Consider the following 18,006-nt stretch of genomic DNA (forward strand, 5'->3'; position numbering starts at 1 on the left):
TGAGGATTACAATGATAAAAGTTACACATGTGTTTAAGATTCATCCAATCATGATATGTATAGTGTGGTCATGACGCACAGGTGAAAAGTTCTCATTTTAAATTGTTTCTAAATTATGAATTTATTAATTTCTGCCCGGCTTAGATCTTTAACCTCAGCATTATTAGCTACTCTGTCTCTTTTTCCTTCCATTTTATCAGACGGAGGGCTGTTCTTTGCCTCCATTTACACCAATCTTAGTTGTTGGTAGGGTTATTTGTGGGACTATTTATATATTAAGTATCAACATATTCATAGCATATAACGCCTGTTTTAGGGAATTTTACATATTTCAATTCTAATTACATAATCCTTCCAGATTTAGAGAAATCCGGTTTTAATATCGAGAACATATATTCTCATGATTGTATATCGGATACTGTGATGTGTTATAGTTAATTCCACATAGTTAAGATGGCGCCCATTTTAAGGACACTGGTCTTTATACTTGTTCACCCGTGAATTGGGGAGGTGGCCGATTTCAAGCGAGGTCTTACCTCATTTGTGGCTTTTTCATAGTATTTGAGAATCTTTATAATATTCATAGGGTGAGACTAGTATTATGGTGAGCCTTCAGTTGCCAATTGTTGTCATTGTGTAATTCTCCTCTTAAAGATGGCGCCCACGTTGAGGACGTCAGTCCTTTTTCTATTTTCATTTGCAATCACGTAACGGTGATGAGACCGGCTTTAAATGGGGTATCCTCGGATGCCGGTTTCTTTTAGCTATACACGCCGATACGCGTAGCGTGGAGATTTGGAATGCGTTTCTCCGCTCTTTGGAGCTGGAGGTAAGCAAGGGGTCACATTTTATTCATAGGAGCAACAACTAGGTTTGGATATGTATGTAGGAGTAGATTACATTTTGTGTCTACCTTTTTTACTCTTGCAGTGAACCAAGAATACGTTATATCAAACATGATGTCACTAATTCTGCAAGTTTATTGTAGAGGTATGTAAATTCCAGTTAGGTATAATGATTTGGACTTTACAGATACTATAGCTTCAAGAAAGGCTTATTTTGGTTCTTTTTTCCTTTTCCTTCATTCCAGACACATTTTAGATTTTACTTGAAATGGGAAGTAAGTAGGCAATCATTTGTTTCCACGCAACCTATGTAAAGGTATGTGTGTGTTTTGGTGAATATTTGTTCACCGGTTGTTTAATTAATTTCACTATAGTGGGTGCAGTTACTCTTATGGCTCCTTCTAAGGAACCTCTTGCATTTTCGTTTCTTCGGCCACTTGAGGCATGATCTTTCTTTCTTATGATTGACACTATATATATATTAACTTTTCACATGGGTGCCATGACTACCCTAGTCTGCCTAATTCATGTACAACAATTTTTCTTGCTCATGTACAACTTACAAGGTGTTATTTAATATTTTATGTGAAAGTTTTGTTTTGAATTTTACTTCACTTGATTTCTAGTGCGTTTTGCATGGCATTTGACTTAAATTTTAATATTAGTATTTGAGACCTTCTGGATTTAGTTTGCTATTGTTCTCTTTATGTCACACTGAATCACATAATTTGTTTTAGAAATTTTCACGAATGTCACAGGTGTCGGGACATTTTATGTAATATGGGAGGAGTCCCATTATACTATTTATAGTGAACAATTATGTTTTGCAGCCCTGATGAAGTCTTTGAGAACAAACTTTCTCATTTGACGAAACACGTGTTGGCTGTTGGTTGGATTGTAAAATTTGAATTCCAATGGATTTGATATTTTGAGATTAAACAGAACTTTGACTGTTGGTGGACTGCAATCATTATTTTCCTGATGGATGTTATATTTCAAGAGTAAACAAAACTTTCTCCGTACATCCCGGTCCGAAGTATAGATGACGATGCATCAACTCTTCATACTTATGGTGGACTGATTACTATTCATGAGTGCCCTGACACCTATCAAATTGATTTCTAGTTTACTATGGAAACATTGGAGGAAAGAGGAAGATCCTCCTGCCAGGAGCACCTTGTTTCTTGAAGGACATATTTGGTGTATTTGATGATAGACTGTTGAGCGCTGTTTCCTATATCCTTCTTCCTCCTGTCTAAATTGTGTTTAATCATTGGGAAGGACTCACATCCTTGCCATCTAAAAATTCAATTTCTTACAAGTGCTATATGATTCGACAAAAAATTGGAGTACATACCATTGATCTTGAACATTTTTGGTAGCAACGCAAACTTTAAAATCCTTGGTATGACCTGCTTTAATAGTTGCATGCATACAAATTTGCTCCAGTCCAACAAGAGTAGCAAGAATTAACAGATGTTTTGCAAAATGGAAAGAAGGTACAGTCACCATAACGTCTTACAAGCCACTTAATACTACTTGGCTTACAGATTCTGCAAAGGTTGTACTGATGAACAAATCTGCACATGTGGGTTTAAATCCAATTTGATGATAAAATAAGATGTTGACAGAAGGCGAAGCTGTAACAAAACTTATATCGGTGCTGTTGTAGGCAAGGAATGAAGACAGATAGCAAAATTTCATGGAGAATAACTTTGATTTTCTCCCATGGTGCGATGGTCAATCAACTTTCACAATTAGCCATGGATACATTTGGTGCTGAACCTGTATGCAGCCAGCTCTTCATTACAAAAACACGCCTAGACATTATCTAGAATAAAATTAATTATCTACTATTAGTGCCAAATTTAGCACAGTACTTACACTGACGAAAAAGGGGCGTATCATGCTCCTTTGAGCGAAACAGTGGCTCTTTAATGAAGAGACCTAAATCTGTGATTATTCACAGCATGCTTAGCGGGGGGTTGGGGGAAGAGTGCACCACCCAAAGGCTATTGATAAAACCTGAACAATTTTTAATCCAAGCATGGAGAGGGAAGAGGCCTGGATAAGCCGGATTTCTCCGAACAAGTTCTTAGAGAGGAAGGGTGAGTACAAGCTTGGCTTTGGTATGCCAGACAAGCACCCTCTGCACATGTCTACTCTGTTTCTGTTCTAAGGACTGCCACATATATTCTCAATGAAGATCCTTTTCAATTAGGTGATAAGAGTTAGATGTCAAGAAAAAATGGTGTGCACAGGGAATACCACCCAACCATCCTCCATTACTACTGTGAGTATTACAAGGAAATTAAACATAACAGACAAAAAAAGGTTAAAGCTAACAGTTCAAGATGGCAAGCACGGCCTGCTTAAAAATAGTGTAAAAGTGATTCATGAAAACTTTAAAATAAACTTCATGTAAGGTGCAGAGGTCCTGTGAGGTTCTTTACCTGATGTCCAGCAATGGTGCCCACCACCGCCCTGTCAATTATATTAGTTATTAGTTCATAAGTTTGGAGAGGTTGTTTGGAATCTAGTTGACATTTCCTGGGACGATAGGATGAAGTCAGGGAGAATTGTTAGTTTTGAGATTGGACCTTCGATGTTAAGTCCTTGCAGGTTACATTAATGTAATACTGGAGGAGATGATCTTCAGAGGGTGAAGGACCAAAGCGTGGCTGGGAGTGGTTAGGTTCCTTTGAGATGCGGAAGGTAAAGAAGCTGACGAGATCCTGAGGGCAGCAATGTTAATGGGTGGGTGAGAAATGTGTGTTATGAAAGAGTGATTCAGATTGAAGATGATATAAAAGGATACTCTATGGGCGATGAATAATGATAAATTTAAGCTCAAGTTCCCAACAATAACAAGCATTGAAAGAGGAACTCACTTGTTTGAATGCAGCATTAAAATAAATCAATAGCAATTTGACTAGCCTGGAGAGGGTGGTTAAGAACAACGTGTGCTCTGCAGAGTACGGCTTACCTTTCAAAGGCAATTCCAGAGCCGATCATGGCTGTAGCAAGCCAACCTTGGATTGAAAGATGCACAGTGTGCCTGGGATAATTGACAAATGGAGTAGAGTTTAAATTATTTTCAGACCAGTAAACTGAGTTTACTTCCCCCCTTAGAAATGCTTCTTTTTAAATATATGCAGCTGCATAGCTGGTGGAGAAAGTGCACAAAGGACTGGATGGAAGCTGTGATTCGCAAGGGGCTATGCTTTGAAACAAGATCAAGGGGGTACTTTTCCAATGTGTGCAGCAGGAGTATTTCCCATATCTGCCTAGCAACAAGAAGCCTCTGGGGAAATATGTCAGGGAATGTACTAGACTCTACTTGGGGCCAATCGGAAACAAATTCGGTATTTCTGTAAATATCAACTCCTGGACACCCATAAAAATACGAAGGCTTTCCATCATTCCAGTGACAGGTGCCCTATTTACCACACTTTTGAAAGGGACCATGAGCATAGGTTTTATGGTTGAACTTGACCTAGTGACCAGGGAGAGGACACGAAAGCATGAAACCGCATTGGTTTTATAGTCTGTTGGCACTCAGGGTGCAAGAACGATGGTAGATCAATACTGGAAATACGAACAGTCTCTTACTTTTTTTAGAACAAAAAAAGAAAAAAAGTATATGTTTCAGGAAGAACTGTTCCACGTTAGATTTAATGGGATATAAATATGGATACATAGGAGAAATATACTCAGATCTAGTATGAGAAATGGCTGGGTAATTATCCTTTTAGCATATGGCCTGCTAGTTTCACACTTACCTTTACTTTGAACTTACCAGGAAATTATATGTTGCTGCTTCCATATTATATGCCTATACTGTTTTAATAAAGGCAATAAAAAAATAAACAAAAATGCATGATCTTGTCATTTCTGTGCCTGCCAGATATTTCAATAAAAGCCACCGGCTGCCACTGATTCGTAATAAAGCAATAAGGATCTTCTTTGATGCAGTTCTGGTGAATATTTCTATCTTGATCACTGCACTGGTGGGATTCAATCTGAAATGTTTTGAGGGAAGAACATTCAGATTGAGGGGGCACTCCTTTGGAGTGAGCTTGCTGCCAAGTATCAGTGCACACCAAACCACCACTACTTTTTACATCATCTATCTGCACAGGAAATACCATAATTAGATTTCACATCACCCATCTGAACAAGAAGCGGTATCACTTCTTCCCCTTCCATAACCTACTTAATGGCTGCCACAGTGTGGATGGTTGCCACAGCATGAATGCACAGAAGATGTGTGCAGTGGAGGAGCTGCCGGCATGCCAAAGGCGAGCCTATCTGTGCCCATCTTTTCCTGGACCATGTCCAGCACCAGGAACCCTGGTCCCCCCCATTCCCGCCACTATCATGCTGCGACTCTCCGCACCCTGAACCCAGCACTGCTCCACATGCTGCTGCCTTGCCACGCCACACAACACTTAGGTAGCATTGGCCTATGCTTCCTACAAGTTTTTATGTCCTTACCCACATCCAACAGCACCCACAACCCCACTCTTTCACACTCACACTCACACAGTCCTCAAATCACCCACACGTCATCCACACATCATACATGCTCCTCAACACCTGCTCACTCATCAAACACACCACAGAGATCTGGTCCCTGTTGCACAACAATGCTCTGACCTACATTTCTTCACAGAAACCTGGATGAACCCTGCTTTAGCACCTGACATCATCATAGCCATCTCACCCTGCTACAAGATTGCCAGACAAGACAGATTTCACAAGCCAGGAAGCGGATTTGCCATCATCCACAAGAACACCATCAGCTGCACCACATTCGCGGGCATGCCATCCTCCAACATGGAACACCTGTTACTCAGCCTCTACAGCCAACTTCACCCTAAGCGGCACTCTGATCTACAGACCAGTGTGACCGTGCACCAACATCACTTCCACCATCACGGACTTTGTTGCACCACTTGCCCTCTACCTAGAAGAACCCTGCAACCACCGCACCAACCTCAACTCAAGAGAACTGACAGAAGACCTTGGAAGCCTGTGTCTCTCCCAAAGAATGAACAGACCTACCTTCGTTACTGGACACCACCTGGACCCTATTTTCACCAGCTTCAACAACATTTGAGTTAACAAGTCCACACCAGTCTCCTGGACAAACCACGCCCTCGTCAAATTCAGCATCCCCATCCCTTTCCAACGCACAAGCACCACCACCAGACCAACCTTCCAATAGTGGAACAGGATAACTGACAAGGACTGGAACAGAGCTATCAACACCCACCAACTCAAACACAACAGCCTTCCCGAAGCCATCAAGAAGTCCAATAATTGGATCACCTCCTACATCAATTCCCTGGCCGCCTCAAACAAAGCAATACAATAGGATCCAGACCACAGGCCAGTTGGTACACAGAGGAACTCAGACTGATGAAACGCCACTCCAAACAACTGGAGTGCAAATGAAGAATAAGCCACAACAATACAGACAAGAACTTGTTCAAATCTGCCATAATACGCTACAACCAAATGATCCAGACCATCAACTGTGCCAATCTGGTGGGCAACATTGATGCCAGCACCAACAGAAGCAAATAAATCTTCATCATTGTGAAATATTTCACCACACCATTGGCAGCCTCCAATTCGATCACCCCTCGCAGGACATCTGCAACAGTCTCTCTCAATTCTTCAGCAACAAAATCACGCTCATTTACAGCAACTGCAGCCCACAACCCAGCCCGACAGACCTCGTCAAACACCTCCTGATCTTATCCAAAGAACCAATGCTAACCACATGGCCTGTCATCACCGCAGAAGAAACTGCTGCCACTGTGATATCCATCCACTCTGGGGCCCTATCGGACCCCTGCCACCACCACGCCTACCCTGCAGGACTGCTATGCATCAGCACCATGCTCATACCCATTCTGAATGTCTCCACCTCTTCTGTTACCTTCCCAAATGCTTGGAAACACGCAACCATCCTCCTATTGCTGAAGAAACCCCCTGCAGACCCTTTGATGCTCGCCAACTACAGACCAATCTCCCTGCATTTGTTCCCAGCCAAGGACTTAGTGAAATTATTAATGGGCACATCACCAAATACCTCAATGACCACCAACTCTTCTACGCCACTCACCCTGGTTTCAAATCCAAACACAGCTCAGAAACTGACCTTATTGTCACCACAGTTGACATCTGCATGACTGGACAGAAGAGGCATGGCGGACCTCATCTTCCTAGACCACTTCACAGCATTTGACACAGTCTTCCACTCCATCCTCATCCAATGTCTACACAACAGAATCCAACGACATGCACTCCAAAGGATCTGCTGCTTCCTTACTGGAAGGGCCCAGTCAGTTAGCCTAGCACCGTACACATTGGATGCCCACAACCTCATCTGTGGAGTTCCGCAAGGATCCTCCCTGTGCACAACTTCTTCAGCACATCCATGAGCCCTTTTTCAGCAGCATTCCCTCTCATGACATCAATGTCCGCTCCTACAGAGAATACATGCAAATCATTCTCTCCCGCACAGACAAGATACCCAGTACCTGGATCAAGATCAATGCCTTCATGATTTAAATCACCCACTGAATGAAGACCAACTGTTTAAACCTGAGCAACAATGGCCAAAACTGGGACCTTCAGGAGCAACACATTACTGTGGGACTCCACCAGGTGACCAACAGAGCTAGAACTGACATCCACTCCCACTACCTAATTTAAGAACCTCAGGATCATCGCCCGAGGTCACTTCCTCATGCATCCATACCATGAAGATTCTGAGGAAGATTTTCAGATGGCTCCCAATCAATACCTAGAAAACTGTCATGCACACCCTGGTCACAAGCAAGCTGGACTACAGGAACAGCCTCTATTCCAGGATCAACAGAAAACTCGCCAGAAGTCTGCAGAACTTCTTGTGACTCATAAAGAATGGAATGACCTGCCACGACACACAAGAGCATCTTTCCTCACCTCTTAAATTCCACAAGAAGCTGAAGACCTGGCTTTTGGAATCCTTAGGGGTGGCTAGACTCACACCTGCTCAGTGCCAGAATACTCTTCCAGGTGATAGCGCACTCTACAAATCTGCATGACATAACTTTCACAAACTGCTGATGTGTTTTCCAGAGATATTCCAACTGTTAATGGAGCAGGGTCTGGGAAATTCAAGTGGAGCTACATGCTTATCCTTTTTTTTATATGAGGCCATCCATAATACAGGCCCAGTGGTTTTAAGTGCCTTTGATGGACAAGATGCATTATAATTAATGGGTTATCATGAAACAGAGCAGCCAAGAGCCATACCACTGGTAGAGGTTGAAGACAGTTAGGGGGGGAGATAGAGAAACTGAAAAGTACACCGAAAGAGAGGATTATGTAAGAATGAAGATGGTGAAATAAGGGCACAGTGCGAGAAAGAGAATCAGGTGCAGAAACAAGAGAGACACAGAAAAGTCCTTGGAAATAAGGTGAGTCAGAATGACAGAGACTAACTAAAGGAACATTCTCCTGCTCTGAATGAGAATTATTACTTCACATTTATAAACAATAATTTGACTTCATAAATTTAAGAGTAGAGAATATACATGCTTTTATTGGAAATCAGAACTGGTGACCTGATAACGTATTTGGATTGTGAAATCACACAAGTTGGTGGCAGAGTTATTTTAATTGATCAACCTATTCATTAGGGATTTAATAGTTTGGTAATGCCAGAGGACTAATTGCTTAACAATGTAGGTAATCAGTGGGTTCAAACAGTAGATTAACAGAATAGTTAACCAAAAATAAAAGATTAGCTGGGAGTAAAGACAAAGGTCTTTTAATAAATGGACAGTAGGATGTACTAATCAGTACAACTTGCAGCTGGTCTCACCTTGACACTGGAAACCCTGCTTTCCGATGCCCCTGAAACAAGTAAGAAATAAAAAAGTCAGTACCAAGAAGCAAAAGTAATTCAGTTCACAAAGTAGTCAAGACTTCAATTTAGACACTTTTGCAAGTTAAACAAAATGCTCTTTATAGTTAAACCCACTGTTGTGAGGGTCACAGTGTTTGAGTCACACCGAAGGGAAGGAACCATGTTAGTTGCTTGTTCCGTCATTTAACTTATTTATTAATTTGATCGCAGTCTTCATTCTGGAGAATGCTGTTATATTTTGTTGTTATAATTTGGGTTTAATTTGGTGCTCGTTTTACCAATTCAACTACTAGTATTATGTAGAGAGAGCATAGATCTACTATGAAGATCATAGAACTTCTATGATGCACAAGACACAATAACCCCATTTATTAAGCGGTATGCTGTTTAAGGGTGAAAATGGGCACTATAAGCGAGAAATCCTTATACATGAATTAAATGATATGCATGGTTTGTACAGTGATGTGTGAGTATCAGAGATGAGCCTAGGGTCAACAAAAAAACAGTACTGAAGCTGCACTTTTGAAAGCTACAGAGGACCTTCGCGCCTTATAAGATTAAGGGAAGAGCTTTGTGCTTCTCCTTTTTGATCTCTCAGCGGCTTTCGATACTGTCTGTCATCTCAAGCTATTGGATAGCTTGACTAGTGCTGAAATTGCTCAAATCCTTCCTGGAGCAGCAGAAGCAAACTGTCAGACTAGGCAATCTAATGTCTCCTCCATTTACTTTGCCGTGTGGCATTCCACAAGGCTCTTCACTCAGCCCTACCTTGTTTAGGCCCTTATTACGAGTCTGGTGGTCCTGGGACCACCAGAATTATGGTGGCGGTCAGACCACTGCCAAAGCAGCGGTCCGGCCTCCACATTATGACCGTGGCAGAGTCGCCATGGTCCGACCTCCGGCACCGCTAGGTTGCCACGGTTCAACAGCCTGGCAGTGCCGGCGGTCTTATTCCTTCAGGGCAGCGCTGCAAGCTGTGCTGCCCTGGGGATTACGAGTCCCCTCTCTGCGGCTTTTGCATGGCGGTGCCACTGCCATGTAAAGGCTGGCAGAGACAGGGTGCCGGGGACCCCATGGGGGCTCCTGCACTGCACTTAGCATGGGCAGTACAGGGCCCCCCTGGACAACCCCATCACGCTTTTCACTGCTTGAATTACAGGCAGTGAAAAGTGCGACGGGTGCTCACGCACCCGATGGACCGCAACATTGCCGCCGGCTCGATTACAGGCTGGTGTCAATGTTGTGGCCTGCTTCCCGCTGGCCCAGCAGGAAACTCATAATAGGGTCAGCGGGCAGAAAACCGGAGTGGTAGTTTGCCGTCCTAAAGAGTTTGGCTCAAAATGAGGGCCTTAATGTTTATGTTACCTTGTTGGCCAAGCTAGTGGGTTAATTTGACTTTTCTTTGACCTCATATGCAGATGACACCCAGATTGTGGTCACCCTAGCTAAGGACGACGCTAGCCTCGGCCCTAGACTCTGACTGTATGAAAGCGGTCTTTCATTGGATGGGGAGTAACAGTCCGAAATTGAATTCAGACAAAACTGAGGTCATTGTATTTGGCCCTAATCTATCCATCTGGTCATCAACATGTTGGCCCTCAAATATGGGTCCCCTCCCTAGACCAGTGAAAAAAGCTAGCAACTTTGGCTTTATGATAGATTATAAACTTGGCTATCAAGAACAAGCCAATGCCACTGCTTCTTCGGTCTTTCCAATGCTGAAATTGCTAAAGAAAATCTTCCCCTATATTCCCTTCCACCTTCAACAAACACCTATTGTCACCTTAGTTCTCGCTAAATTGGATTACTGTAACAATCTTTACCCTAATGCTCACCAATACACTCTTAATAAACTTCTATTGCTTCAGAATGCAGCAACCCAGATCCTTCTAAAGATTCCCAAAGATTGTTCAGTGGCTAAGGCTATCAAACATCTTCACTGCCTACCTTTACGCCAGAGAATCATATTTAAATCTCTGTGTATTACTTACTCGGCCCAGGCACTGAGTTCCTACAGAAAGGTCTGGCACTGTATTCCCATAGATGACCACTCAGATCTTTGAATGCCAAACTCATTGTGGTCTCTAAATTCCATCGAGCCATCTGGGGTGGAAGGATCGTCTTTCTCTGTGCTGCAAAAGAATGGGATGCACTACCTTTGGAAATTAAGAATGCTTCAAACCTCCTACAGTTTCGTAAGTCACTAAAGACCTGGCTTTTCAAATCCATATAATTACTATTCTCAAGTCTTCAGTTAATTTACTTAGCGCCAAGGCGCCTCTGGGCATCTGCTGCGCTTAGAAATTTTCTTAACCTAACATAACATTTAACACAAGGCGGTAAAGGCCTTTTTATCAGCATGTTTTCCTCTTCTACGAGAGGTGAACAACAAGTGGTATATGGCAGTGTAGCTTGTACTATAAGGAGTGTAATATAGCATTTAGCCGTGATACGTTGCAAGCAAGGAGAAGAAAGGGAGGCTTGGAAATATCGGTCACCGCTAAAATTGTGGGCTTCAAGTAAATCCTAAATATGACCACTTAATACGGCCACTAACCAGGCCCCATGTTTTCTTGTGGTTTGGTGGTAAAGTGTGCGGTCACAGTTCTAACATCTAGGATGCCAGACACAAATAACAAAGCATCTTTTTACTAACTCAATACAGTTTTATCCTGCAAAAAGTTGGGCACTCAGTCCATTTTCGACAAAAACGTACTTAGGAGGTATTTGTTATTCAGGAACCGTTGTTAAATTAAATCAACACGGTGTCCAGTTCAGATACTTCTTATTACGCAGGTCATATTATAATTAGCATAGGTGTGACTCCCGGTAAGGTTCCCTTTGCCTAGTGCAGGGGCATCCAGATTTAAGTCCTAGAGTGCTGGAAGCCAGATTTTGAGAATATCTGCAAAAGGTAAAATTTTATGATAGTGATCTTAACGGAAATCATGTACCTGTTTCGAGCTATATGACACTATACCACAGAATTAGGGCCCATATTTATACTTTTTGCCGCAAACCAGCGCCGGCGCTGGTTTGCGTCAAAAAATTTGCTGCCGGCTAACGACATTCCTACGCGCCATGCGGGCGCTTTATTTAAGGATTGACGTTAGCTGGCGCTGCGGGCTGGTAAGAGTAAAAAAAAAGTCTCAAACCAGGCAGCGCCGGCGTAGGGGAAAATGGGAGTTGTGCGTCAAAAAATGGTGCAAGTCAGGTTTGAGTCAAAACTCATGGCTCAAACCGGACTTGCGCCATTTTTTGACGCACAACCCCCATTGAAATGACTCCTGTCTTAGCAAAGACAGGAGTCATGCCCCCTTGCCCAATGGCCATGCCCAGGGAACTTCTGTCCCCTGGGCATGGCCATTGGGCACAGTGGCATGTAGTATGCCACTTAAAAAAATTAAAAAATAGTACTTACTTCAACTTACCTGTAATTACCTGGGATGGGTCCCCCCATCCATGGGTGTCCTCCAGGGGTGGGTGGGGGTGGCAAGGGGTGTCCCTGGGGGCAGGGAAGGGCACCTCTGGACTGCTTCCATGATCTGAGACCATGGAAGTGAGCCCACAGGTCCCTTAACGCCTGCCCTCACCCAGGCGTTAAAAAACGGCGCACATCAGGCTGTGCGCCATTTGTTAAGGCCCGCCCCCTCCTGTGCGTCAAAATGACGCAGGAGTATAAATAAGGCGTACAGGCCTTAAACTCATTTTTGGGACGGGAACACCTACCTTGCACGTCATTAACGCAAGGCGGTTTCCCGCATCCAAAAAATGACGCACACGGAGGTTTCTTTACGTCAGCGGGGTCGGGCGTTATTGTTTAAATATGGGGCAAGATTTGCGCCAAATGTGCGTCAAAATTTTTGACGCACATTCGGCGCAAACAGAGTATAAATATGCCCCTAGGTGTCATCACCTTACCACAGTGCTTAATTTTCAAATAAAAACTTGCTTTTGCACAAAGCTCTCCTCTGAAACACGAGGCTGCTGCAATTAAATGTGCGCGCACAGAATACTGAGGTACAGTAATCCTAAAGTCATCTCGGGCCTCTTTAATCCATTTACAGCCTCTCCCTGCCCCTTCAGCTCACCTTTGCAGCTTTCTGCTTCCTCCGTTTGTGACGCTTTTTCGTTTTTATCTTCCTGTCTCTCTCATATGTGTCTTTTGCCTGATGCAGAAAAATAAGTACAGCCAAACGGAAACCACAGGCACAAATTAAGCACTGCTGAATTACTCACTATCTCTCCCGGAGTGTCCATTTAAATATTACATGCCAATAATCTGTTGTTTGCCATCTTGTGCTTATGCGATGATCCTGATCTTTGTTTTTGTGTTTTATTTGCTTTAGGGTATACAATTAGAATATGGTGTATAAGGGTTGTTGCTGGTTCCAGACGGAGCTTGGCCCACTATGTGCTAGTTGAGTTGACTCAGTGTGGTGTCATTCAATTGGTCTGGCGTCAGTGGCGTAACAAAAGCTCCTGCAGCCCCCGCGGTGCGGGGGTCCCCGAGCTTAGGTGGGCCCCCATACGGCACTCTGTACGGGTGGAGGGCCCCTGACCTGAGAACTCCTGACTGACTCTGGCGCGTGGGTGGGCGGGGGCTCCAAGTATTTTTAAGCCCCCCCCCCTCGGGTTTTGTTAAACCACTGTCTGGCGTCAGCATTACCGCTCATTTCATTTTCTGCCCACAGAGCTTGAGGCATTTCTCAGCGAGGGCCTTGCACCTCCTGATGCTGGTCCCTGACCTGCAACATTTGATTGCCTGCTACCATTTTCAGTCCTATGTTGGAGTTGGATCAGCTACAGCCAACTGCACTATGGCGATCCACACTTGACATGTGACTTATGAGGCAAAGCTTTTACAAGGTCAGTCACTGCTCGGTGTATGTCATGCTAGGGAAACAGACATCGTTTCGGGGTACAATGCCTGTTTGCAAGACTTTTCATGGATGGGGTAGGAGGTCTACCAGAGGGAACTTTCTTCCACCACCCTGCACTTCTTGTCTATTCTCGTCACTCTTGCAGGTTATTTTTCAACCCTGTTTTCTCCCTTGGACACTGTTTTCCAATCATTGTCCCTTTTCTGCCATTTTCTCTCACTGTCTCAAAGTCTAGTGATGTAAAATAGAGCCCACCCTCTAGAAATGAGGGCTGGGGCCCACCAGTTGACACCACCCACATAAATGAAGAACTTTGTTGTTGCAAGAACCATTAACCATGAACACCGATTGAGGAGACTTTATGAAGACCAACCAGGAGCACAATTTTATTGCTGGGCCTCCTCATCCTGTACCAATGTTCACTCTTGGGTGGTTTTATAAGGCCCAACTCGTTGTTGCAGTGGCTGCTCCGGATTCGCCCCCCAAGCTCAGACCACCCTCATGCTCAAGAGCACTAACATATTTATCCCACACAAACATTTTCAGGAACATGTTTTTATTCTGATAGACATTAATGGGTCAGTAGAATTAATCGTGGTTTTTAACTGGATATACCCTACAGAAAAATAATTGCTACATTGAATGAATGAATGAATACATCTTTATTCGATTATTTATCCTAATCATAAAAGATAAAAATATAAAATCACATTATGAATTACCTATACATGATAATAATTACAATACAAACAATACATTTTAAAGGGCACTTCACCCACCTTCTCTCCAAGTGCCAGACATATAAAATGTCCCAAATACACAAACACCTCGCTCACCCAAATTCAAACGATAAATATACAACAATTGCCCTTTATCCGATGCCCTCCCAAGAGCAATCCTACAAGGTTGACAGTCAGATACTAGCCATTCAGGATCTTATTCCAGTATAAAGCCCCTTCCAAGTAAGAAAACACGGCCAGTATTGTTACATGATCTAACGAAATCTCCTAGATCTTAGAAGTGATCTTAAATATTTGCATCGTAAGAAATCGTAAAATTTACAAACCAACACCAAATGTTTCAATGTCTGCAGGGAACAACCATCACAGGGGCACGCATCCACCTTGTAGGGGTCAAAGTGGCCAGGCAGAAAATAAATAAGTGACCAAATAGATCCCAGCATACATATTGTTAACGAAGACCTTTCCCATGGGTTCTTTACAAAAAGAAGGTAAGACCTGGGACCAGATACTGTTTGTATGGATAGAATTGATGTAGTGGATGCCCTAAGAATTGATTCTGATTCCAATTACTACATCAATTTATGCTCATTTATTGACTTATTAGAGTACCATTTCCATTATATAGACATTAACATAAAATAATAATTCATATTAAGTACAACATATGTAATCAATGAGCATTGACATTATAAGCAGATGATGAGAATAAACACGTGCATTCCTGCTGAACTTCATAAAGAATTAAAATGAAATGTTGAGGTAAGGCAAGACAGCTTCACAAGGTTCCTAAAAATATTATTAGAATTAAAGGAAATGCTATATTATTTAGTAGTCAAAAATTCAAAAGGTCTAGGTCAATATGTTCTTGATCTCTTGTCTGTTTCGAACTGTTTATTTCACGTTGCTTAGTTGACTTACCAGCCTACTTGCAGTGGCTTCTTGTGCGTGGCAGGAGCTCCTGAATGGAAGGACATGGACATCTCAAAGAGGCTTTGGCTTATCTCTGTGAATACCTGATTAAGGGTGATGGCCAAGTATAGCCCTTGCAGCCTTTGCCTGCACGTCCACCTGTACTTAGCAATGACTGTAGGAACTGTAGTTCTCTGCATGGCACAGTGCTTTGAATAAGATTGATAAAGCGCTACAGTGCTGCCACAGGTGCCACTGGTTCGCCAACGTAGACTGCATGAGCTGCTGTATTTTTTCACAGGGTTGCAAAACACAGTGTCACTTCAGCATTGTGGGCCTGCACCTGTGCTGCTAGTCACAGGACCTAGTTGCAGAACAGAATGAATGCACACCATGCCCAACAGAGCCCTCAAGTGATTAATCTGTGTGACCTCTGGGTGGCGCAGGGTAAAGTGAGTATAGAGCTATACCTCAGTCATCGATTGCCTTCTGTTACTGATTCTGCTTCAAAATATCTGCTGCAGGCAAAGGGACGAAGAAAACAAAAGCAGGCCTGCCTTCAATGAGGTGGCAACTATGGTACATCCTATTAATGTCCATTAAAGAACCCATGGAGTTGGCTTCAAGAGGCATGTACCAAATGTTCTGAAGGCAATCTGTAAGTTTGTTGTTAGGAGGATGAGAGATCTGTATCTGTCCATTGACAGTGGGCTGGATAAAGTAGCCTGGGCTAAGAAAATCAGTAACATTCCATAGTGCATGCATATACACTTTTCCAAAAATGCAATGACGATGAGGATTCACCCAGTAAACTGTATACATTGTCTCAGTGACCACATGATAGGTCTCCAAACAGTCAACTTTGAGGAAACGCAAGCTCATCACTGTCGAAATAAAAAGTATTAACTAAAAGAGAAATCTATTAGGGTCCCCAGGTTCATCGTGCATCGTTTTGCTACAGCTAAGAGCCTAGGTGGCAACGTAGGCTCTCACCTGCGACAGGATGGTTGGGACGATTTCATTTTATGGATGTGCATTGTAGCCTAGGAAAGACCTCCTGTGAGACGGGCAACATTTTCACTTTCGAGGTTACCCTCACGGGTGATAGTGAACTTTATAATACCACATAACTTAACAGGGAATCTGGACACATGGGAAGACACACAGCCAAAATCAGCGAATGAATATATGAAGTAAGGTACTTGTGTGGTACAGTTCTTTGAAGGCACTTTGTAACTTGAAGATGACCAAACGTAAGCGGTCAGCTGACCTTGCCACTTTAGCCCAGGAACTATCCTCCTATTGCACTAGTAGATATTACGCAGCACAGGCGCTGCCAATGTGGCTGAGCGGGAGGAGGACATCAAGGACAGCAAAGGGTTGACATTTTTGTGAAGCTGCAATACAACCAGTACTTTTGTTGGCGACAGGTTTTGCGAGGCGTCGGTCTGATGCATTAAGTCCGCCTCTGTACTGCAATCCCCCATAATTACTGTGCAATTTTCCTGTTGACTCCAACACGAAGAAGCAGTGATCGGGAGCACATGGCTCCCCCTTCAATCCCGTCCAATAATTACCCACGTAGAACGGACTCTGGCTTCTGGAGCTGTTAAGAAGGTCTGAATAATTGGGGGATGAGGGAGAGGAGACAGGTGAACCATGTGGGAGGGACTGGTGAATTCCACATTCTACTCTGTGGTATCGTAGTCTAGTCTGGGCTTGGGGTAGGTACACCATCTCATCTGTAAGACACATCCATATCCCGACCTCAATATTCGTGATGAAAGTTGCTATATTTAGAACTGGAGCTGAAAAGAAGAATTTTGATTCAACAGACCTTGAGTCAGTCTGAATGAGAATGCACAGGCTAATCGGGATGAATCTAACCAGATTTAAGGGAGATTTAAAAAAAAAACAAGACGTACGTAACAGAAACCCCCAACTACACACCTATGTACATATGCCCACACATGTGGGTGGTAGGACGGTCATGTGACCCAAGTTTCCTATGGATCCCCTGTAAGTTAACACATGACAAAAACGTACGACACGCTGGCTGCACATACCTGGGTGAAGGGGCAGGTCCCAGGACTCAGCCCCCCACCGACTTTTCATCACAGGGAAACCTAGGCCCCTGGCTTACTGCCTAAACACTTATGGGTATTAGTAAAGGTACCAGCACTTACTGATGGACTCCTTCTGTAGGGCAGCCCAACCACATTCAGGTACAGGTGCACATCCCCGCACACACATGTGCACACACTACCCAATTAACTTCGGGGTCCAGAATACAAAACTGAATCCACAGAGACAAAGGGGAAGATGAAAAGCCAAAAACAACACTCCGGTAACACACCTACACCTGTTAGGGAAATCCCAAACCAACAGACACCAAAGCTAAAAAAGACAGCTGCCGGCCCCAAGTGCCATAACAGGGATATTGCTGTGCAACCCTTCCTCAGACACTGTACACACATTCGCACATTTTACACTAACAGTATAAGCCTCAAGCTAAAGTCGATGATTATGTAGAATGGCATAAACAGGTGTCATAAAAGAGAATATTACTTTTCTGGCATTGCTACAATGCACAACTATCAGTGTTGTGGCAGTATACCACGTTGTCAGATACACTTAGTGCGCCTTCTGATCTGTTGGGAAATTGGGAGCCAAGAGGCACAATGTGTTTTAGTCAT

At 43.3% G+C, this 18,006-nt stretch overlaps 1 protein-coding gene across 1 annotated transcript in view; it reads right to left on the reverse strand.

Moving 5' to 3' along the window:
- PRKCG (protein kinase C gamma) overlaps window positions 1-18,006 on the reverse strand; it is a 758,936-nt gene that overhangs the window by 664,712 nt on the left and 76,218 nt on the right. Inside the window, exon 2 of the mRNA XM_069200667.1 lies at window positions 8,731-8,762. Coding sequence (XP_069056768.1) covers window positions 8,731-8,762 — 32 coding nt within the window. The remainder of the gene's footprint in view (window positions 1-8,730; window positions 8,763-18,006) is intronic.

Source organism: Pleurodeles waltl, chromosome 7, assembly GCF_031143425.1.
Source record: "Pleurodeles waltl isolate 20211129_DDA chromosome 7, aPleWal1.hap1.20221129, whole genome shotgun sequence".
Lineage (NCBI taxonomy): Eukaryota > Metazoa > Chordata > Amphibia > Caudata > Salamandridae > Pleurodeles > Pleurodeles waltl.